Genomic DNA, 22,425 nt, shown 5'->3' with positions numbered 1-22,425 from the left:
GAACGGCTGACTCATGAAAAGATGGGGGCTAATTTCAGTGTGGCACACAGTGTGACTCAGGTTTCCCCTAACTACAGATCTAGGATCAGATGAATATAGCCCCAGTCTATCCTTAACATTTAGGAGGATTCAGAAAGGTCTGATCCTATATCAGTGATTAGAGATTACTTCTACCTAACTACCATGTGTTGAAGTGGAAGAGAAGAGAAGATAGGGGGACTGTTTATACCGTGGCACACACAGTGGCGGTGCGCCTCTTTAATGTGTCCCAGTAGCTGGTCTAGCGCCTCCTTCTGGCCCCGCTGGCGAGGTGCGCAACCATTAATCTCCCTCCAACCTGCCGAAACATACAGAAACAATACAATTAACAATAAATAAAAATGTAGGTGAAGGTATCAATATCTCAGGTGCCACCTACAACCGTTGTGCCCTTGAGCAAGGCACTTAAACCTTAGACTGTGTCAGTGAACTATCAATATCATAAACCTGCTTTACCTGGGAATACTGGAGCAAAAACACGTGGTGTGTGTGAGAACCACCTCAGTGTGCGAAAGCTGTGGTTGGCTGAGAGAGTGAGAGGAAGAGACAGCTCCAATGTGTGTTTCTGCTGCCACTCAGAGAGAGCAGACTGAGAGCACTCAGTCTGTCCAAACCTGTCCCTCTTGCTACCCCCTACACACACATCCACACACACTCTACATAGCCTACAGTACACAAACACACTGTACACCACACCTCCTACACAGACACAGAGACGCAGGAGTCTAACATGCCACACGACTGCACACACACACACACACACACCAACTGACACTCACAAGTGCTTGATTGACTGACAATTAGCTAAAAATATATATATATTATGCTTCTTATTTTTTCCTCATAATATGTCTATCTCCAATAAGCTACCCAGGAAAGGGCTAAGAATAGCCCATATTAATATACTGTGCATTCAGAAAGTATTCAGACCCCTTGACTCTTTCCACATTTTGTTACGTTACTGCCTTATTCTAAAATGGTTTAAATTGTTTTTTTCCCCCTCATCAATCTACATACAATACCCCATAATAACAAAGCAAAAACAGGTTTTTATATATTTTTGCTAATTTATCAAAAAAATTTTGTTGTTGAAATATCACATTTATATAAGTATTCAGACCCTTTACTCAGTACTTTGTTCAAGCACAGCCTCAAGTGTTCTTGGGTATGACGCTACAAGCTTGGCACACCTGTATTTGGGGAGTTTCTCCCATTCTTCTCTGCAAATCCTCTCAAACTCTGTCAGGTTGGATTGAGAGCGTCGCTGCACAGTTTTTTTCAGGTCTCGCCAGAGATGTTTGATCGGGTCAAGTCCGGGCTCTGGCTGGGACACAAGGACATTCAGAGACTTGTCCCGAAGCCACTCCTGCGTTGTCTTGGCTGTGTGCTTAGGGTCGTTGTCCTGTTGGAAGGTGAACCTTCACCCCAATCTGAGGTACTGAGCGCTCTGGAGCAGGTTTTTATCAAGTTTCTCTCTGTACTTTGCTCCGTTCATCTTTCCCTCGATCACGACTAGTCTCCCAGTCCCTGCCGCTGAAAAACATCCCCACAGCACGATGCTGCTACCACCATGCTTCACCGTAGGGATGGTGCCAGGTTTCCTCCAGATGTGACGCTTGGCATTCAGGCCAAATAGTTCAATATTGGTTTCATCAGACCAGAGAATCTTGTTTCTCATGGTCTGAGTCCTTTATGTGCCTTTTGTCAAACTCCAAGCGGGCTGTCATGTGCCTTTTACTGAGGAGTGGCTTCCGTCTGGCCACTCTATCATAAAGGCTTGATTGGTGGAGTGCTGCAGCAATGGTTGTCATTCTGGAAGGTTCTCCTATGTCCACAGAGGAACTCTGGAGCTCTGTCAGAGTGACCATTGGGTTCTTGGTCTCCTCCCTGACCAAGGCACCTGATTGCTCAATTTGTCCGGGAGGCCAACTCTAGGAAGAGTCTTGGTGGTTCCAAACTTCTTCTATATAACAATGATGGAGGCCACTGTGTTCTTGGGAACCTTCAATGCTGCAGAAATGTTTTGGTACCCTTCCCCAGATACGGGCAATTCCTTCGACCTCATGGCTTGGTTTTTGCTTTGACATGCACTGTCAACTGTGTGTGCCTTTCCAAATCATGTCCAATAAATTGAATATACCACAGGTGGACTCCAATCAAGTTGTAGAAACATCTCAAGGATGATCAATGGAAACAGGATGCACCTGAGCTCAATTTTGAGTCTCATAGCAAAGGGGCTGAATACTTACGCAAATAAGGTATTATTTTTATTTCTTTACTTGCAAACATTTCTAAAAACCTGTTTTCGCTTTGTCATTATTGGGTATTGTGTGTAGATTGATGAGGAAAAAAATGAATTTAATCAATTTTAGAATAAGGTGTAAGGTTCTGTATTTATTTTCTTCGTTCACCTTGTGTTCTTGAATGCAGCCCTGTTTCTTTGTGTAATTGAACGTATCCCTGTCTTTCATTTTTGTTAATTGATTTCACCTGTGTTAGTTACTCATCTGGTCTCATCAGCTCCTTATTTAGTTCAGGTCATTCTGTTTGTGAGTTGTGAGGTATTGTTCATTTTGACTCTACTAAACCTTTTCCTAGCTCGTTTGTGAGAACCAGTTATAGCCTACAGTCCTAGTTTTGATTCACCTGCCTGTTTGCCTACCTGTGTATGACCATTGCCTGCCTGTGACCACGATTCCTGCCTTCTGCGAAGGCGTAATAAACACCTGCCGCGCTCTGCGCGTGAATCTACACCTTTTTCTCGTTGAGTATTCATTACATAAGGCTGTAACGTACATTTTGGGGGAAAAAGTCAAGGGGTCTGAATACTTTCCGAATGCACTGTAAGTAGCCTTAGAAATAAGGTTAATGAAATCAATAACTTGCTAACGTCGGATAACATTCATATACTGGCCATCTCTGAAACCCATTTAAATAATTCCTTTGATTATTTTTTATTTTATTTATTAGGATACCCATTAGCCGACACCAATGGCAACAGCTTGTCTTACTGGGGTCCGACACATAACGAAAAATACATTACAGACAAAATACTTTACAATTTACATACAGTACCAGTCAAAAGTTTGGACACACCTATGCATTCAAGGGTTTTTCTTTATTTGTACTATTTTCTACATTGTAGAATAATAGTGAAGACATCAAAACTATGAAATAACTCATATGGATTAAAGTGTTAAATAAATCAAAATATATTTTAGATTCTTCAAAGTAGCCACCCATTGCCTTGATGACAGCTTTGCACACTCTTGGCATTCTCTCAACCAGCTTCACCTGTAATGCTTTTCCAACAGTCTTGAAGGAGTTCCCACATATGCTTATCACTTGTTGGATGCTTTTCCTTCACTCTTCCGTCCGACTCATCCCAAACCATCTCAATAGCCCTTACACAGCCTGGATGAGTGTTATGTCATTATTCTGTTGAAAAACAAATGATAGTCCCACTAAGCGCAAACCTGATGGGATGGTGTATCGCTGCAGAATGCTGTGGTAGCCATGCTGGGTAAGTGTGCCTTGAATTCTAAATAAATCACTGACAGTGTCACCAGCAAAGCACCCCCACACCATCACACCTCCTCCTCCATGCTTCATCCGTTCACCTACTCTGCGTCTCACAAAGACACAGCGGTTGGAACCAAAAATCTCCAATTTGGACTCATCAAACCAAAGGACAGATTTCCACCTGTCTAATGTCCATTGCTCGTGTTTCTTGGCCCAAGCAAGTCTCTTGTTCTTATTGGTGTCCTTTAGTAGTGGTTTCTTTTCTGCAATTCGACCATGAAGGCCTGATTCACGCAGTGTCCTTTGAACAGTTGATGTTGAGATGTGTCTGTTACTTCAACTCTGAAGCATTTATTTGGGCTGCAATTTCTGAGGCTGGTAACTCCAATGAACTTATCATCTGCAGCAGAGGTAACTCTGGGTCTTCCTTTCCTGTGGCGATCCTCATGAGAGCCAGTTTCATCATAGCGCTTGACATTTTCCGGATTGATTGACCTTCATGTCTTAAAGTAATGATGGATTGTCATTTCTCTTTTGTTGTTTGAGCTGTTCTTGCCATAATATGGACATGGTATTTTACCAAATAGGGCTATCTTCCGTATACCACCCCTACCTTGTCACAACACAACTGATTGGCTCAAACGCATTAAGAAGGAATTAAATTCCACAAATTAACTTTAACAATGCACACCTGTTAATTTAAATGCATTCCAGGTGACTACCTCATGAAGCTGGTTGAGATAAGGCCAAGAGTGTGCAAAGGTTGGGCTTCCGAGTGGCGCAGCGGGCTAAGGCACTGCATCTCAGTGCTTGAGGCGTCACTACAGACCCCCTGGTTCGATTCCAGGCTGTATCACAACCGGCCGTGATTGGGAGTCCCATAGAGCGGCGCACAATTGGCCCAGCCGGTGTAGGCCGTTGTTGTAAATAAGAATTTGTTCTTAACTGACTTGCCTAGTTAAATAAAGGTAACAAAAATAAAAGTTATTTATAAGAGATCATACAAAATGTTTTTTTCAGGACTCTTTTGTTGAAAATGTTTGTTGGTCTGATTTGTATGAGGAGGTGAATCCAGATGCAGCACTGGAAGTATTTGTAAAATTATTCATGCCAATTGTTGACAAGCATACACATTACGAAATTAAATGTGAGAACTGTTAGAGCCCTCTGGATTGATGATTAATTGAAAAATTGTATGGTTCAAAGAAATGACGCAAAATAAGTGTCAAACAAGCCAGGCTGCTCAGCTGATTGGTTGACAATGTAAATTCCGACATTTTGTGACTAAACTTAACAAAAAGAAGAAGAAGCTATATTACCAAACAAGGATAAATGACATAAAACACAATGGAAAAATACTTTGGAGTACCTTAAATGATATCATGGGCAGAAAACCCAATTAATCTCCATCGTTCATTGAAATTGATGAGTCATTTATAACAAAATCTTTCGATATTGACAATAATTTCAATGACTAGTTCACTTGTAAAGTAGAAAAGCTCAGAAGTGAAATGATAACATTGAACCATCATATTTTTTTTAAATAAAATATCTAATAATGAAAGAGAATGATTGCTGTTTTGAATTAGGTTAAGTTAGTGTGGGAGAGGTGGAAAAACTATTGTTATCCATCAATAATGATAAGGCACCAGGTACAGACAACGTTGATGGGAAACTACTGAGAATGGTAGCAGACTCTATTGCCACCCCTATTTGCTATTAATATTAACCAAAGCCTAAAATAGTATTGTGTGTCCACAGGCGTGGAAGGAAGCTCTTGTAATTCCACTGCCTAAAAATAGTAAAGCACCTTTCTGGCTCTAACAGCAGCCCAATCAATTTGCTGTCTGCTCTTAGTAAACTGATGGAGAGAATTGTGTTTGAACAAATACAATGCCATTTTTCAGAGAACAAGATAACTACTGACTTTCAGCATGCATATAGAGAAGAGCACTCAACTTGTACTGCACTGACTCAGATGACTGATGATTGGTTCAAATAAATGTATAATACGATGATAGTTGGAGCTGTATTGTTAGATTACAGTGCAGCCTTTGATGTTATTGATCATACATAATTTATGATCAATAACATCAAACATCAAACAATTATTGTTATTGAAGAAACTAAATTGCTATGGCTTTACATCACCTGCCATCACATGGTCGGAGAGTTTTTATCCAATAGAATCCAAAGAGCTTGGCTTGGGTGAGTAATGGTGGGCAAGGATGGGAGGTTGGGACAAGCTTGGCTTGGGTGTGCAAGGGTGGGTAAGGATGGGTAAGGACAGGAGGTTCGGAAAAGCTTGGCTTGGGTGGGGTAAAGGAGGGAGAAAAGAGGGAGGGGATGGAGAGGGATGGGTTTGGCTTGGGAGAGAGAGAAGGAAGGATTTAATTATACTACAATGTCATTGTATATATTTTTGTGACTTGCAAACTAAAATGAATAAGAGTTCTAGACAGATTAGGAGATGTTTAGTCATTATTATTCCTATTATTGCTAAGATTCAATGGTGGTTATTGGTGAGAGTGGAGAGGGGCTCTGTCCGGGGGATTGGGACGGGGTGACTGGGACGGCATTGGATAGTTCTCTTAGCTGTGTGTGGGGCCTCCACTCATTTCACTTCAGTTTCTCGGTGGAGCCACACTCCCCGAGTAGACCACCACCAGCCACTATATTTGAATTTAATTTACAAGCTAATACAAACTGACACAAACTGACCACAATATTTAAGTGGCAGTCTTTCTTCAATGTAAACTCAGCAACAACAAAAAACATCCTCTCACTGTCAACTGCGTTTATTTTTAGCAAACTTAACATGTGTAAATATTTGTATGAACATAACAAGATTCAACAACTGAGACATAAACTGAACAAGTTCCACAGACATGTGACTAACAGAAATTGAATAATGGGTCCCTGAACAAAGGGGGGGTCAAAAGTAACAGTCAGTATCTGGTGTGGCCACCAGCTGCATGAAGTACTACAGTGTATCTCCTCCTCATGGACTGCACCAGATTTGCCAGTTCTTGCTCTGAGATGTTACCCCACTCTTCCACCAAGGCACCTGCAAGTTCCCGGACATTTCTGGGGGAAATGGCCCTAGCACTCACCCTCCGATCCAACAGGTGTCCCAGACGTGCTCAATGGGATTGAGATACGGGCTCTTCGCTGGCCATGGCAGAATACTGACATTCCTATCTTGCAGGGAATCACACACAGAACGAGCAGTATGGCTGGTGGCATTGTCATGCTGGAGGGTCATGTCAGGATGAGCCTGCAGGAAGGGTACCACGTGAGGGACGAGGATGTCTTCCCTGTAACGCACAGCGTTGATTGCCTGCAATGACAACAAGCTCAGTCCGATGATGCTGTGACATACCGCCACAGACCATGACGGACCCTCCACCTCCAAATCGATCCCGCACCAGAGTACAGGCCTCGGTGTAATGCTCATTCCTTCGACGATAAACGCAGATCTGACCATCACCCCTGGTGAGACAAAACCGCGACTCGTCAGTGAAGAGCACTTTTTGCCAGTCCTGTCTGGTCCAGCGACGGTGGGTTTGTGCCCATAGGTGGCGTTGTTGCCAGTGGTGTCTGGTGAGGACCTGCCTTACAACAGCCCTACAAGCCATCAGTCCAGACTATCTCAGCCTATTGCGGACAGTCTGAGCACTGATGGAGGGAATGTGCGTTCCTGGTGTAACTCGGGCAGTTGTTGTTGCCATCCTGTACCTGTCCTGCAGGTGTGATGTTCGGATGTACCTATCCTGTGCAGGTGTAGTTACACGTGGTCTGCCACTGCGAGGACCATCAGCTGTCCGTCCTGTCTCCCTGTAGCGCTGTCTTAGGCATCTCACAGTACGGACATTGCAATTTATTGCCCATTCATGCCTCCTTGCAGCATGCTTAAGGCACGTTCACGCAGATGAGCAGGGACCCTGGGCATCTTTCTTTTGGTGTTTTTCAGAGTCGGTAGAAAGGCCTCTTTAGTGTCCTAAGTTTTCATAACTGTGACCTTAATTGCCTACCGTCTGTAAGCTGTTAGTGTCTTAACGACCGTTCCACAGGTGCATGTTCATTCATTGTTTATGGTTCATTGAACAAGCATGGGAAACAGTGTTTAAACCCTTTACAATGAAGATCTGTGAAGTTATTTAGATTTTGATTTATATCATACACTACAGTTGAGGAACAATGGTAAAGTAATTGTGCTTTGAAAGTTGATAAACTTGTAACCTCACTTTTGAGAAAATGGCCTTTGAATGTTTGGGTACACCTACTGGAGAGCTCTTCTTTGTCTACACCCATTCAGCATCGTTCACACCCTCTTAAGCTTTAGCCCCACCCATCTCTTGAAGCAGTGTTCAGAGCGCACACTGGACGCTCTGGCCGAGGAGTAGGGTTGATCCGAGCGTTCTGTCCTAACAACAGCAGTCAAGAACCCAAGCTAACTGGCTAACGTTGGCTGCCTTGCTAGCTACTTCCAGACACAAATGAGAACAGCTCACACTGACCATTTTACTCACCCTAGCAGAGTTGGTTAGGCTGTTTTTATGTTATCCAGAGCGTTGGTGACTGCAACTGTGCTGCTGGCAACAATTTAATTACACTTTTTTTGCCAACGTTTACTGACACCGGCCATATTCAACGAGTGTTGAGATTTGTCAGTTATTCTCCGCTCTGAAATCGGAGTAGATAGCCAGAGCGAATTAAAATAATAACAAAGCTCATAAGCAATAGAATGGCAAAATTCTTACCAGACTTGATACTGTACATATAAATCAAACAGGGTTTATAACAAAATAAACACTTACTAACAAATACAAGAACATGTTTCAGTTTAATACCATACGCTAAAAAAACAAGATATAGATTTATCAATAATGGCTGTTCATGCCGAAAAGGCTTTCGACCGTCTTGAATGGTATTTTCTATTCAAAACTTTGGAAGCTTTCAACTTTCCAGCTGAAATAATGAATGTAATATGAAATAGTATATACAGTGGGGGAAAAAAGTATTTAGTCAGCCACCAATTGTGCAAGTTCTCCCACTTAAAAAGATGAGAGAGGCCTGTAATTTTCATCATAAGTACACGTCAACTATGCCAGACAAAATGAGATTTCTTTTCCAGAAACTCACATTGTAGGATTTTTTATGAATTTATTTGCAAATTACGGTGGAAAATAAGTATTTGGTCAATAACAAAAGTTTCTCAATACTTTGTTATATACCCTTTGTTGGCAATGACACAGGTCAAACATTTTTGTAAGTCTTCACAAGGTTTTCACACACTGTTGCTGGTATTTTGGCCCATTCCTCCATGCAGATCTCCTCTAGAGCAGTGATGTTTTGGGGCTGTCGCTGGGCAACACAGACTTTCAACTCCCTCCAAAGATTTTCTATGGGGTTGAGATCTGGAGACTGGCTAGGCCACTCCAGGACCTTGAAATGCTTCTTACGAAGCCACTCCTTCGCTGCCCGGGCGGTGTGTTTGGGATCATTGTCATGCTGAAAGACCCAGCCATGTTTCATCTTCAATGCCCTTGCTGATGGAAGGAGGTTTTCACTCAAAATCTCACGATACATGGCCCCATTCATTCTTTCCTTTACACGGATCAGTCGTCCTGGTCTCTTTGCTGAAAAACAGCCCCAAAGCATGATGTTTCCACCCCCCTGCTTCACAGTAGGTATGGTGTTCTTTGGATGCAACTCAGCATTCTTTGTCCTCCAAACACAACGAGTTGAGTTTTTACCAAAAAGTTATATTTTGGTTTCATCTGACCATATGACATTCTCCCAATCCTCTTCTGGATCATCCAAATGCACTCTAGCAAACTTCAGACGGGCCTGGACATGTACTGGCTTAAGCAGGGGGGCACGTCTGGCACTGCAGGATTTGAGTCCCTGGCGGCGTAGTGTGTTACTGATGGTAGGCTTTGTTACTTTGGTCCCAGCTATCTGCAGGTCATTCACTAGGTCCCCCCGTGTGGTTCTGGGATTTTTGCTCACCGTTCTTGTGATCATTTTGACCCCACGGGGTGAGATCTTGCGTGGAGCCCCAGATCGAGGGAGATTATCAGTGGTCTTCTATGTCTTCCATTTCCTAATAATTGCTCCCACAGTTGATTTCTTCAAACCAAGCTGCTTACCTATTGCAGATTCAGTCTTCCCAGCCTGGTGCAGGTCTACAATTTTGTTTCTGGTGTCTTTTGACAGCTCTCTGGTCTTGGCCATAGTGGAGTTTGGAGTGTGACTGTTTGAGGTTGTGGACAGGTGTCTTTTATACTGATAACAAGTTCAAACAGGTGCCTTAATACAGGTAACGAGTGGAGGACAGAGGAGCCTCTTAAAGAAGAAGTTACAGGTCTGTGAGAGCCAGAAATCTTGCTTGTTTGTAGGTGACCAAATACTTATTTTCCACCATAATTTGCAAATAAATTCATAAAAAATCCTACAATGTGATTTTCTGGAAAAATAAATCTAAATTTGTCTGTCATAGTTGACGTGTACCTATGATGAAAATTACAGGCCTCTCTCATCTTTTTAAGTGGGAGAACTTGCACAATTGGTGGCTGACTAAATACTTTTTTCCCCACTGTACAGCGCCTTTAGAAAGTATTCATACCCATTGACTTATTCCACATTTTGTTGTGTTACATCCTGAATTCAAAATGGATTTTTTCTCACCCATCTACACAGAATACACCATAATGAAAAAAGTTAATTGATTTGCCACAATCTTTGCAGTATTACCTTAGTGCCTTATTGCAAACAGGGTGCATATTTTGGAATATTTTGATTCAGTACAGACTTCCTTCCTTTCACACTGTCAATTAGGTTAGTATTTTGGAGTAACTACAATGTTGTTGATCCATTCTCAGTTTTTTCCTATCACCACCATTAAACTCTGTAACTGTTTTAAAGTCACCATTGGTCTCATGGTGAAATCCCTGAGCGGTTTCCTTCCTCTCCGGCAACTGAGTTAGGAAGGACGCCTGCATGTTTGTAGTGACTGGGTCTATTGATACACCATCCAAAGTGTAATTATTAACTTCCCCAATGCTCAAAGGGATATTCAATGTCTGCTTCTTACCCATCTACCAATAGGTGCCCTTCTTTGTGAGGCATTGGAAAACCTCCCTGTTATTGCACACAGAGTGAGTCCATGCAACTTATTATGTGACTTGTTAAGCACATCTTTACTCCTGAACTGATTTATGATTACCATAACAAAGGGGTTGAATACTTATTGACTCAAGACATTTCAACTTTGTATTTCTATTTTTAATTAATTTGTAAAAATGTCACAAAACACAATTCCACTTTGGTAGAAACAGGCCAGTGACACTGGCAATTGAACCGCTTGCAGAAAGAATTAGACAGGACCACAAAAAATATCAAATACATAAGATGCTTAATAAGTGACAGCAAACAACAAATATATGAATATATTTTTTCCCCATTCCTCAACAATAAGAAAGCAGATCTAATTAAACGTCAATCCAGAGCATCCCAAACATGTTCAATGGGTGACATGTCTGGTGAGTATGCAGGCAATGGAAGCTTGGATATTTTCAGCTATCACGAATTGTGTACAGGGGCCGTGCATTATCATCCTGAAACATGAGGTGATGGCGGCGGATGAATGGCACGACAATGGGCCTCAGGATCTCGTCCATAGCTTATGCCTGCCCATACCATGTGGTCTGCAGTTGTGAGGACGGTTGGACATACTCCCAAATTCTCTAAAACGATGTTGAAGGCGGCTTATGGTAGAGAAATTCATTTATTGTCCCCAGCACAAGGTGCACCGGTGTAATGATCATGCTGTTTAATCAGCTTCTTGATATGCCACACCTGCCAGGTGGATGGATTATCTTGGCAAAGGAAAAATGCTCACTAACAGGGATGTAAATACATTTTTGCACAACATTTGAGAGAAATAAGCTTTTTGTGCATATGGAACATTTCTGGGATCTTTTATTTCAGCTCATGAAACATGGGACCAAAACTTTACATGTTGCGTTTATATTTTTGTTTAGTGTACAAAACTACTGGAACCAAGACTTAAAAATAACTGATATTGGCACAAGTTTGAGGGAATGTTGGAACATAACTAACAAAGTTACATTTAACGAAAGTGTACACTTAATCCAGTATAAACTATTGTATAGAATTGATTACACAAATTTTACAGCACAACGGCAGAGTCATGTCTTTAGTGTAGAACTAACAATGACTCAATAATCCATGCCTTCTAGGAATGCTATAAAGTATTATAATGTAAACTTACTTTTAATCCATCTGTCTGTATATTTCAAGACAAAAGCTAATGGGGATCCAAATAAACAAATACACCCCCACACACACACACACACACACACACACACACACACACACACACACACACACACACACACACACACACACTATACAGACAAACACACTACACATCCCTCCCCCCCAACATACTCCCTCCCTCAGTCCCACTGTATACACAGGGGTAAACAGGTTTGCATAGACTCTCCCTCTAGATGGAGAGAGCATGCCAGCAGTGTCCCGTGGAGGAGTAGAAGAAGGAGGGAGGACGATGTGCTGGTGATAAGACGGCAGCAACAGGGGCGTCTTGGTTATCCCCTGTGGGCCCCTGGAGGCTGGGTGAAACACCGTGAGCTCTATTCCAGGAAAGGTTCCTGTCCTGACTGGACAACTAGCCTCTTTAATGGCCCCAGCGGAGAGAGTGGTCCTCGTATAAGGGCCTCACTGTTGGGCCTTTACTGCCACAGCTCTCACTGACATGCAAATATTTCCAGTGGTGGCCCAAATGGAAAACACAAACACGAAACCATCGAAATTAGCTTGGAGGGGAAGTGGGTGGGTGGGGGTAGAGAGAGGGAAAGCCTGGCAGTCTCTATCTACAGTGAGGGAAAAAAGTATTTGATCCCCTGCTGATTTTGTACGTTTGCCCACTGATAAAGACATGATCAGTCTATAATTTTAATATTAGGTTTATTTGAACAGTGAGAGACAGAATAACAACAACAAAAATCCAGAAGAACGCATGTCAAAAATGTTATAAATTGATTTGCATTTTAATGAGGGAAATAAGTATTTGACCCCTCTGCAAAACATTATTTAGTACTTGGTGGCAAAACCCTTGTTGGCAATCACAGAGGTCAGACATTTCTTGTAGTTGGCCACCAGGTTTGCACACATCTCAGGAGGGATTTTGTCCCACTCCTCTTTGTAGATCTTCTCCAAGTCATTAAGGTTTCGAGGCTGACGTTTGGCAACTCGAACCTTCAGCTCCCTCCACAGATTTTCTATGGTATTAAGGTCTGGAGACTGGCTAGGCCACTCCAGGACCTTAATGTGCTCCTTCTTGAGCCACTCCTTTGTTGCCTTGGCTGTGTGTTTTGGGTCATTGTCATGCTGGAATACCCATCCACGACCCATTTTCAATACCCTGGCTGAGGGAAGGAGGTTCTCACCCAAGATTTGACGGTACATGGCCCGTCCATCGTCCCTTTGATGCGGTGAAGTTGTCCTGTCCACTTAGCAGAAAAACACCCCCAAAGCATAATGTTTCCACCTCCATGTTTGACGGTGGGGATGGTGTTCTTGGGGTCATAGGCAGCATTCCTCCTCCTCCAAACACGGCGAGTTGAGTTGATGCCAAAGAGCTTGATTTTGGTCTCATCTGACCACAACACTTTCACCCAGTTCTCCTATGAATCATTCAGATGTTCATTGGCAAACTTCAGACAGGCCTGTATATGTGCTTTCTTGAGCAGGGGGACCTTGCGGGCGCTGCAGGATTTCAGTCCTTCACGGCGTAGTGTGTTACCAATTGTTTTCTTGGTGACTATGGTCCCAGCTGCCTTGAGATCATTGACAAGATCCTCCCGTGTAGTTCTGGGCTGATTCCTCACTGTTCTCATGATCATTGCAACTCCACGAGGTGAGATCTTGCATGGAGCCCCAGGCCGAGGGAGATTGACAGTTATTTTGTGTTTCTTCCATTTGCGAATAATCGCACCAACTGTTGTCACCTTCTCACCAAGCTGCTTGGCGATGGTCTTGTAGCTCATTCCAGCCTTGTGTAGGTCTACAATCTTGTCCCTGACATCCTTGGAGAGCTCTTTGGTCTTGGCCATGGTGGAGAGTTTGGAATCTGATTGATTGATTGCTTCTGTGGACAGGTGTCTTGTATAAAGGTAACAAGCTGAGATTAGGAGCACTCCCTTTAAGAGTGTGCTCCTAATCTCAGCTCGTTACCTGTATAAAAGACACCTGGGAGCCAGAAATCTTTCTGATTGAGAGGGGGTCAAATATTTATTTCCCTCATTAAAATGCAAATCAATTTATAACATTTTTGACATGCATTTTTCTGGATTATTTTGTTGTTATTCTGTCTCTCACTGTTCAAATAAACCTACCATTAAAATTATATACTGATCATTTCTTTGTCAGTGGGCAAACGTACAAAATCAGCAGGGGATCAAATACTTTTTTCCCTCACTGTATCTATCTCTCTCTTTCTCTCGTGTATACAGGGAGATATACAAACACTCACTTACAAACATTATGTACAGAGTACGCACACTATACAGACTTGCACAGACAAATGCATACACTCATTGGTATACAATGCCTTGCAAAAGTATTCATCCCCCTTGGCGTTTTTTCTATTTCGTTGCATTACAACCTGTAATTTAAATGCATTTTTATTTGGATTTCATGTAATAGACATACACAAAATAGTCCAAATTGGTGAAGTGAAAAAAATAAAATAAAAATAAAATAACGTAAAAGTGGTGCGTGCATATGTATTCACCCCATTTGCTATGAAGCCCCTAAATAAGATCTGTTGCAACCAATTACCTTCAGAAGTCACATAATTAATTAAATAAAGTCCACCTGTCTGCAAGCTAAGTATCACATGATCTCACATGATCTCAGTATACAGTGGGGAAAAAAAGTATTTAGTCAGCCACCAATTGTGCAGGTTCTCCCACTTAAAAAGATGAGAGAGGCCTGTAATTTTCATCATAGGTACACGTCAACTATGAAAGACAAAATGAGGAAAAAAAAATCCAGAAAATCACATTGTAGGATTTTTTTATGAATTTATTTGTAAATTATGGTGGAAAATAAGTATTTGGTCAATAACAAAAGTTTCTCAATACTTTGTTATATACCCTTTGTTGGCAATGACACAGGTCAAACGTTTTCTGTAAGTCTTCACAAGGTTTTTACACACTGTTGCTGGTATTTTGGCCCATTCCTCCATGCAGATCTCCTCTAGAGCAGTGATGTTTTGGGGCTGTCGCTGGGCAACACGGACTTTCAACTCACTCCAAAGATTTTCTATGGGGTTGAGATCTGGAGACTGGCTAGGCCACTCCAGGACCTTGAAATGCTTCTTACGAAGCCACTCCTTCGTTGCCCGGGCGGTGTGTATGGGATCATTGTCATGCTGAAAGACCCAGCCACGTTTCATCTTCAATGCCCTTGCTGATGGAAGGAGGTTTTCACTCAAAATCTCACGATACATGGCCCCATTCATTCTTTCCTTTACACGGATCAGTCGTCCTGGTCACTTTGCAGAAAAACAGCCCCAAAGCATGATGTTTCCACCCCCATGCTTCACAGTAGGTATGGTGTTCTTTGGATGCAACTCAGCATGCTTTGTCCTCCAAACATGATGAGTTGAGTTTTTACCAAAAAGTTATATTTTGGTTTCATCTGACCATATGACATTCTCCCAATCCTCTTCTGGATCATCCAAATGCACTCTAGCAAACTTCAGACGGCCCTGGACATGTACTGGCTTAAGCAGGGGGACACGTCTGGCACTGCAGGATTTGAGTCCCTGGCGGCGTAGTGTGTTACTGATGGTAGGCTTTGTTACTTTGGTCCCAGCTCTCTGCAGGTCATTCACTAGGTCCCCCCGTGTGGTTCTGGGATTTTTGCTCACCGTTCTTGTGATCATTTTGACCCCACGGGGTGAGATCTTGCGTGGAGCCCCAGATCGAGGTAGATTATCAGTGGTCTTGTATGTCTTCCATTTCCTAATAATTGCTCCCACAGTTGATTTATTCAAACCAAGCTGCTTACCTATTGCAGATTCAGTCTTCCCAGCCTGGTGCAGGTCTACAATTTTGTTTCTGGTGTCCTTTGACAGCTCTTTGGTCTTGGCCATAGTGGAGTTTGGAGTGTGACTGTTTGAGGTTGTGGACAGGTGTCTTTTATACTGATAACAAGTTCAAACAGGTGCCATTAATACAGGTAACGAGTGGAGGACAGAGGAGCCTCTTAAAGAAGAGGTTACAGGTCTGTGAGAGCCAGAAATCTTGCTTGTTTGTATGTGACCAAATACTTACTTTCCACCATAATTTGCAAATAAATTCATTAAAAATCCTACAATGTGATTTTCTGGATTTTTTTTCTCTCAATTTGTCTGTCATAGTTCCTATGATGAAAATTACAGGCCTCTCTCATCTTTTTAAGTGGGAGAACTTGCACAATTGGTGGCTGACTAAATACTTTTTTCCCCCACTGTATATACACCTGTTCTGAAAGGCCCCAGAGACTGCAACACCACTAAACAACGGGCACCACAAAGCAAGCAGCACCATGAAGACCATGGAGCTCTCCAAACAGGTCAGGGACAAAGTTATGGAGAAGTACAGATCAGGGTTGGGTTATAAAAAAATATCAGAAACTTTGAACATCCCACAGAGCACCATTAAATCCATTATATATATAAAAAAAAAGAATATGGCACCACAACAAACCTGCCAAGAGAGGGCCGCCCACAAATCACGGACCAGGCAAGGAGGGCATTAATCAGAGAGGCAACAAAGAGACCAAAGATAACCCTGAAGGAGCTGCAAAGCTCCACAGCGGGGATTGGAGTATCTGTCCATAGGACCACTTTAAGCCGTACACTCCACAGAGCTGGGCTTTACGGAAAAGTGGACAGAAAAAATCCATTGCTTAACACATTGAAGAAGGTACTCTGGTCAGATGAGACTACAAATGAGTTTTTTGGCCATCAAGAAAAACGCTATGTCTGGCGCAAACCCAACACCTCTCATCACCCCGAGAACACCATCCCCACAGTGAAGGATGGTGGTGGCAGCATCATGCTGTGGGGATGTTTTTCATCGGCAGGGACTGGGAAACTGGTCAGAATTGAAGGAATGATGGATGGCGCTAAATACAGGGAAATTCTTGAGAGAAGCTTGTTTCAGTCTTCCAGAGATTTGAGACTGGGATGGAGGTTCACCTTCCAGCAGGACAATGACCCTAAGCATACTGCTAAAGCAACACTCCAGTGGTTTGGGCAATAATCCCAGTGGCTAGATGTGCCAAGTTTATAGAGACATACCCCAAGAGACTTGCAGCTGTAATTGCTGCAAAAGGTGGCTCTACAAAGTATTACCTTTGGGGGAGTGAATAGTTATGCACGCTCAAGTTTTCTGTTTTTTTTTGTCTTATTTCCTGTTTGTTTCACAAGAAAAAATATTTTGTATCATCAAAATGGTATGCATATTGTGTAAATCAAATTGTACAAACCCCCCAAAAATGCATTTTAATTCCAGGTTGTAACAAAATAGGAAATATACCAAGGGGGTGAATACTTTCGCAAGCCACTGTATGTATGTATGTGTTTAATATTTTTTACAGAAGTACGGAAATACAGAAACATGCTTAAAATGAACACGCGCGTGCAGATAAACAATTATATATGTTACGTATACACTAACGTATATATATATTGAATGTGTTCTAAAAGCCGGAGTACAAACTGTCTATTCTACTGTCATACACTGCACTTACCTCTCCCTCTCTCTCCTACCATGGACATTCAGGTCAGGTATTGAGAGACATAAGAAAGTCAACACCAGTTGACTCACTTTGAGGTTTTTAGGCACATGCTCTAAAACTCATCCCACACCATGCCGTCGGGAATCCCACTCGGAATGGGGAAGCGACTTAGGGTCGGGTACATCTAAATAATCTAAACTGGCTTCCTCTCCTTGTGTCCTTACTGAGAGAGAGAGAGGGAGAGAGCTAGAGATAGAGGGAAGGAGAGAGAGAGGGGAGGAAGAGACAGAGATCGAAAAAGAGAGAGCACAAAAGAAAAAGGGAGAGATAAAGGAAGAGAAACAGATATCGAAAGATTGAGAAAGAAGAAAATAAATAGAGAACTGTTCTGGCCACTCATCTCTTCAGCTGTTGACTTGGATGACTTCACACCACTGATCTCATTGGCTGATCTCATTGGCCCAAACACACGGCTACGGTTACACACATTGACGTCCGGCCTGGATGGGGGGTCCAGCTGCCAACCACCACCCACCCAATACCATGGAAATTCTGCTCAGAGGACACATTAGATGCGGGTTCAATGAGAACAGCACGACACACGCATGAACGGACACACACATGCATGCACGGATGCACGCACGAACACACACATATACACACACACAAAGGAGGGGATAGAGAGGTGGACTTACTGGAGGGGGAAGCGCAGGACGGGGTGGAGGTCTGGGCAGGACCCCATCCCTTCATGTTGTAGGCAGACACCTGGACATAGTAATATGTCCCCTGTCACAGAACAACACAAAGAGATGGCATTAGCACAATGCACTGTGAGTAAATAAAATGTTTAAATTATTAATGGGTATTTTTAATTACTTGCAAGAAGTGTCTCTAATAGTGATGCAGTTGACAAATGATCTATTCTCTTTCATAGCATATACAGTACATTGGGTGGCAATGTTTGTCCCTGCATGTCTCATACTGTGTGTGTGTGCTTTGATGTAACAAAGCCCAGAGGAAAAGCTGCTTACTATCGAGTGCCTCCGCAGCTGACCATAACACGCTGAGGCCGGGCCCAACATCAGGTTTCCTTGACCCCTCGATGAACTATGGCTATTACAGCATGACCCCACAGCCACTTCCATCTCCATGTCTCTATGCATCCCAACGTGTCTGTGTTGCAGTGTGTGTGTATGAGTTTCTATCTCCATCTCTGTGTGCAAGCATCCATATGTATCATTTATCCCAGTGTGTGTGGGAGCCTCCCATCCCATGTCTACTACTGCCTACCACCACCAGCACCACCAGTAACACAACACATGGCCTTGCTGTGGAACCAGCCTGCTCTCCCCTTTCTCAGCCAGATCAATCAGGCAGCCGCCAGCCACTTCCTGACCCCGCGCTGACCCCTGTCATGTGACGGTGGCTCCCGTTGTACTGCACTGGGCCAAGGGGCGGCATGGTGACAAGAGACACTCACTTTTCACGCCACTTTGATACAGCTACGACAGGAAGTGATTTTCTTGGCAGGTTAGTAGAGCGTTTTCGCTAACCCTAATCCTTTTCCTAACCTTAACCTAATTATCCTAACCTGCTACATTAATTATCCTAACCTGCTGCGTAAGTTCTCCTAACCTGCTACGAAAAAGTCACTTCCGTATCGAAGTGGTGTAAAAAGAGTGTTTCTCATGGGGATTTCTCCTGCACAATAATATCCAGGGAGCATCTGGCTAAAATCAGGTTGTGTATTAGGTGGGATAACAAGCTGCTGTTTTACATATGATATATAAAATCAAATGAAATCAACGTTTATTAGTCACGTACACAGATTTGCAGATGTTATCGCAGGTGCAGCGAAATGCTTGTTTTTAGCTCCAACAGTACAGTAATAATACCTAGCAATACAAAACAATATGAACATAATCCCAAAAGTAAAAATTAAGAAATATCAGAACGAGCAATGTCAGAGCCCGGAATATAAATATACACTAAGTATACAAAACATTAATTAATTAATATTGAGTTGCACCCCCACCTTTTGCCCTCAAAACAGCCTCTACTCTACAAGGTGTCGAAAGCGTTCCACAGGGATGCTGGCCTATGTTGACTCCTACGCTTCCCACAGTTGTGTCAACTTGGCTGGATGTCCTTTTGGTGGTTAACCATTCATGATACACACGGGACACCAGTGCGTCTGGCACCTACTACCATGCCCGGTTCAAGGGCACTTAAATATTTTGCCTTGCAATGGGCCTTCTGAATGGCACATATACACAATCCATGTCTCAATTGTCTCAAGGCTTTAATCTCCTCCCCTTCATCTACACTGATTTAAGTGGATTTAACAAGTGAAACAAATAAGGGATCATAGCTTTCACCTGGATTCACTTGGTCAGTCTATGTCATAGAAAGAGCAGGTATTCTTACTGTTTTGTTTACTCAGTGTACAGTACATTTGGAAAGTATTCAGACCCCTTGACTTTTTACACATTTTGTCACGTTACAGCCTTATTCTAAAATGGATACAATAGTTTTTTCCCCTCATCAATCTACACACAATACCCCATAATGACAAAGCAAAAACAAGTTATTTGAAGTTTTTGCAAATCTATAAAAAATACTGAAATATCACATTTACATAAGTATTCAGACCATTTACTCAGTACTTTGTTGAAGCACCTTTGGCAGCGATTACAGCCTTGAGTCTTCTTGGGTATGACGCTACAAGCTTGGCACACTTGAATTTGGGGAGTTTCTTCCATTTTTCTCTGCAGATCCTCTCAAGCTCTGTCAGGTTGGATGGGGAGAGTCGCTGCATAGCTATTTCCAGGTCTCTCCAGATATGTTAGATTGGGTTCAAGTCTGGGCTCTGGCAGGACCACTCAAAGACATTCAGAGACTTGTCCCGAAGCCACTCCTGTGTTGTCTTGGCTGTGTGCTTAGGGTCGTTGTCCTGTTGGAAGGTGAACCTTCGCCCCAGTCTGAGGTCCTGAGCCCTCTGGTGCAGGTTCTCATCAAGGATCTTTCTCTGTACTTTGGTCCGTTCATCTTTCCCTCCATCCTGACTAGTCCCTGCCGCTGAAAAACATCCCCACAGCATGATGCTGCCACCACCATGCTTCACTGTAGGGATGGTGCCAGGTTTCCTCCAGACATGATGTCTGGCATTTAGACCAAAGAGTTCAATCTTGGTTTCATCAGACTAGATAATCTTGTTTCTCATGGTCAGAGTCCTTTAGATGCCTTTTGGCAAACTCCAAGAGGGCTGTCATGTGCCTTTTACTGAGGAGTGGCTTCTGTCTGGCCACTCTCCCATAAAGGCCTGATTGGTGGAATGCTGCAGAGATGAATGTCCTTCTAGAAGGTTCTCCCATCTCCACAGAGGAACTCTGGAGCTCTGTCAGAATGACCATCCGGTTCTTGGTCACCTCCCTGACCAAGGCCCTTCTCCCCCGATTGTTCAGTTTGGCCGGGCGGCCAGCTGTAGGAAGTATCTTGGTGGTTCCAAACTTCTTCCATTTAAGTATGATGGAGGCCACTGTGTTCTTGGGGACCTTCCATGCTGCAGAAATGTTTTGGTACCCTTCTCCACATCTGTGCCTCGACACAATCCTGTCTCGGCGCTCTAAGGACAATTCCTTCGACCTCATGGCTTGGTTTTTGCTCTGACATGCACTGTCAACTGTGGGACCTTATATAGACAGGTGTGTGCCTTTCCAAATCATGTCCAATCAATTGAATTTACCACAGGTGGACTCCAATCAAGTTGTAGAAACATCTCAAGGATGATCAATGGAAACAGGATGCACCTGAGCTAAATGTCGAGTCTCATAGCAAAGGGGCTGAATACTTATGTAAATAAGGTATTTTTATTTTATTTTTGTAACATAAATTTGCTAAACACTCTAACAACCTGTTTTCACTTTGTAATGATGGGGTATTGTGTGTCGATTGATGAGGATGTTTATTAATTTAATCAATTTTAGAATAAGGCTGTAATGTAACAAAATGTGGAAAAAGTGAAGGGGTCAGAATACTTTCCGAATGCACTGTATATACTCTATATATAAACTGAGAACAGACTCACTAAGATTTTCAAGTAAATGTAAGTAAAATCTGTAACTCGGCCACTCAAGAACATTCACTGTCTTCTTGGTAAGCAACTCCATTGTAGATTTGGCCTTGTGTTTTAGGTTATTATCCTTCTGAAAGGTGAATTAATCTCCCAGTGACTGGTGGAAAGCAGATTGAACCAGGTTTTCCTCTAGCATTTTGTCTTAGCTCCTTTTTTATCCTGAAAAACTCCCTCCCAAGTCCTTATCGATTACATGCATACCCATAACATGACGCAGTCACCACTATGCTTGAAAATATAGAGAGTGGTACTCAGCAATGTGTTATATTGGATTTGCCCCAAACATAACACTTTATTATTCAGGACAAAAAGTTAATTGATTTGCCACAATTTTTGCAGTATTACCTTAGTGCCTTATTGCAAACAGGGTGCATATTTTGGAATATTTTGATTCTGTACAGGCTTCCTTCTTTTCAATCTGTCAATCAATTGTTGAGTAAATACAATGTTGTTGATCCATCTTCAGTTGTCTCCTATCACAGCCATTAAACTCATTAACTCTTTTAAAGTCACCATTGGCCTCATGGTGAAATCCCTGAGCGGTTTCCTTTCTCTCCGGCAACTGAGTTAGGAAATACACCTGTATCTTTGTAGTGACTGGGTGTATTGATACATCATCCAAAGTGCAATTAATAACTTCACCATTATTAAAGGGATATTCAATGTCTGCTTGTTTTTATATTTACCCATCTACCAATAGGTGCCCTGCTTTGCGAGGCATTGGAAAACCACCCTGGTCTTTGTGGTTGAATCTGTGTTTGAAATTGATTGCTCGACTGAGGGACCTTACAGATAATTGTATCATGTTAAAGACTATTATTGCACACAGAGTGAGTCCAAGCAACTTATTATGTGACTTGTTACGCAAATGTTTACTCCTCAACTAA

At 42.6% G+C, this 22,425-nt stretch overlaps 1 protein-coding gene across 1 annotated transcript in view; it reads right to left on the bottom strand.

Annotated features, from left to right (window-relative positions):
* LOC121546976 (ankyrin repeat and fibronectin type-III domain-containing protein 1) overlaps window positions 1–22,425 on the bottom strand; it is a 64,135-nt gene that overhangs the window by 18,680 nt on the left and 23,030 nt on the right. Inside the window, exons 6-7 of the mRNA XM_045209684.1 lie at window positions 18,099–18,189; window positions 230–337 (exon numbers count right to left, since the gene is read on the bottom strand). Coding sequence (XP_045065619.1) covers window positions 230–337; window positions 18,099–18,189 — 199 coding nt within the window. The remainder of the gene's footprint in view (window positions 1–229; window positions 338–18,098; window positions 18,190–22,425) is intronic.

This window comes from Coregonus clupeaformis, chromosome 31, assembly GCF_020615455.1.
Source record: "Coregonus clupeaformis isolate EN_2021a chromosome 31, ASM2061545v1, whole genome shotgun sequence".
In the NCBI taxonomy this organism is placed as follows: domain Eukaryota; kingdom Metazoa; phylum Chordata; class Actinopteri; order Salmoniformes; family Salmonidae; genus Coregonus; species Coregonus clupeaformis.
The sequence above is the reverse complement of the archived record's forward strand: the minus strand, read 5'-3'. Positions and strand labels throughout refer to the sequence as shown.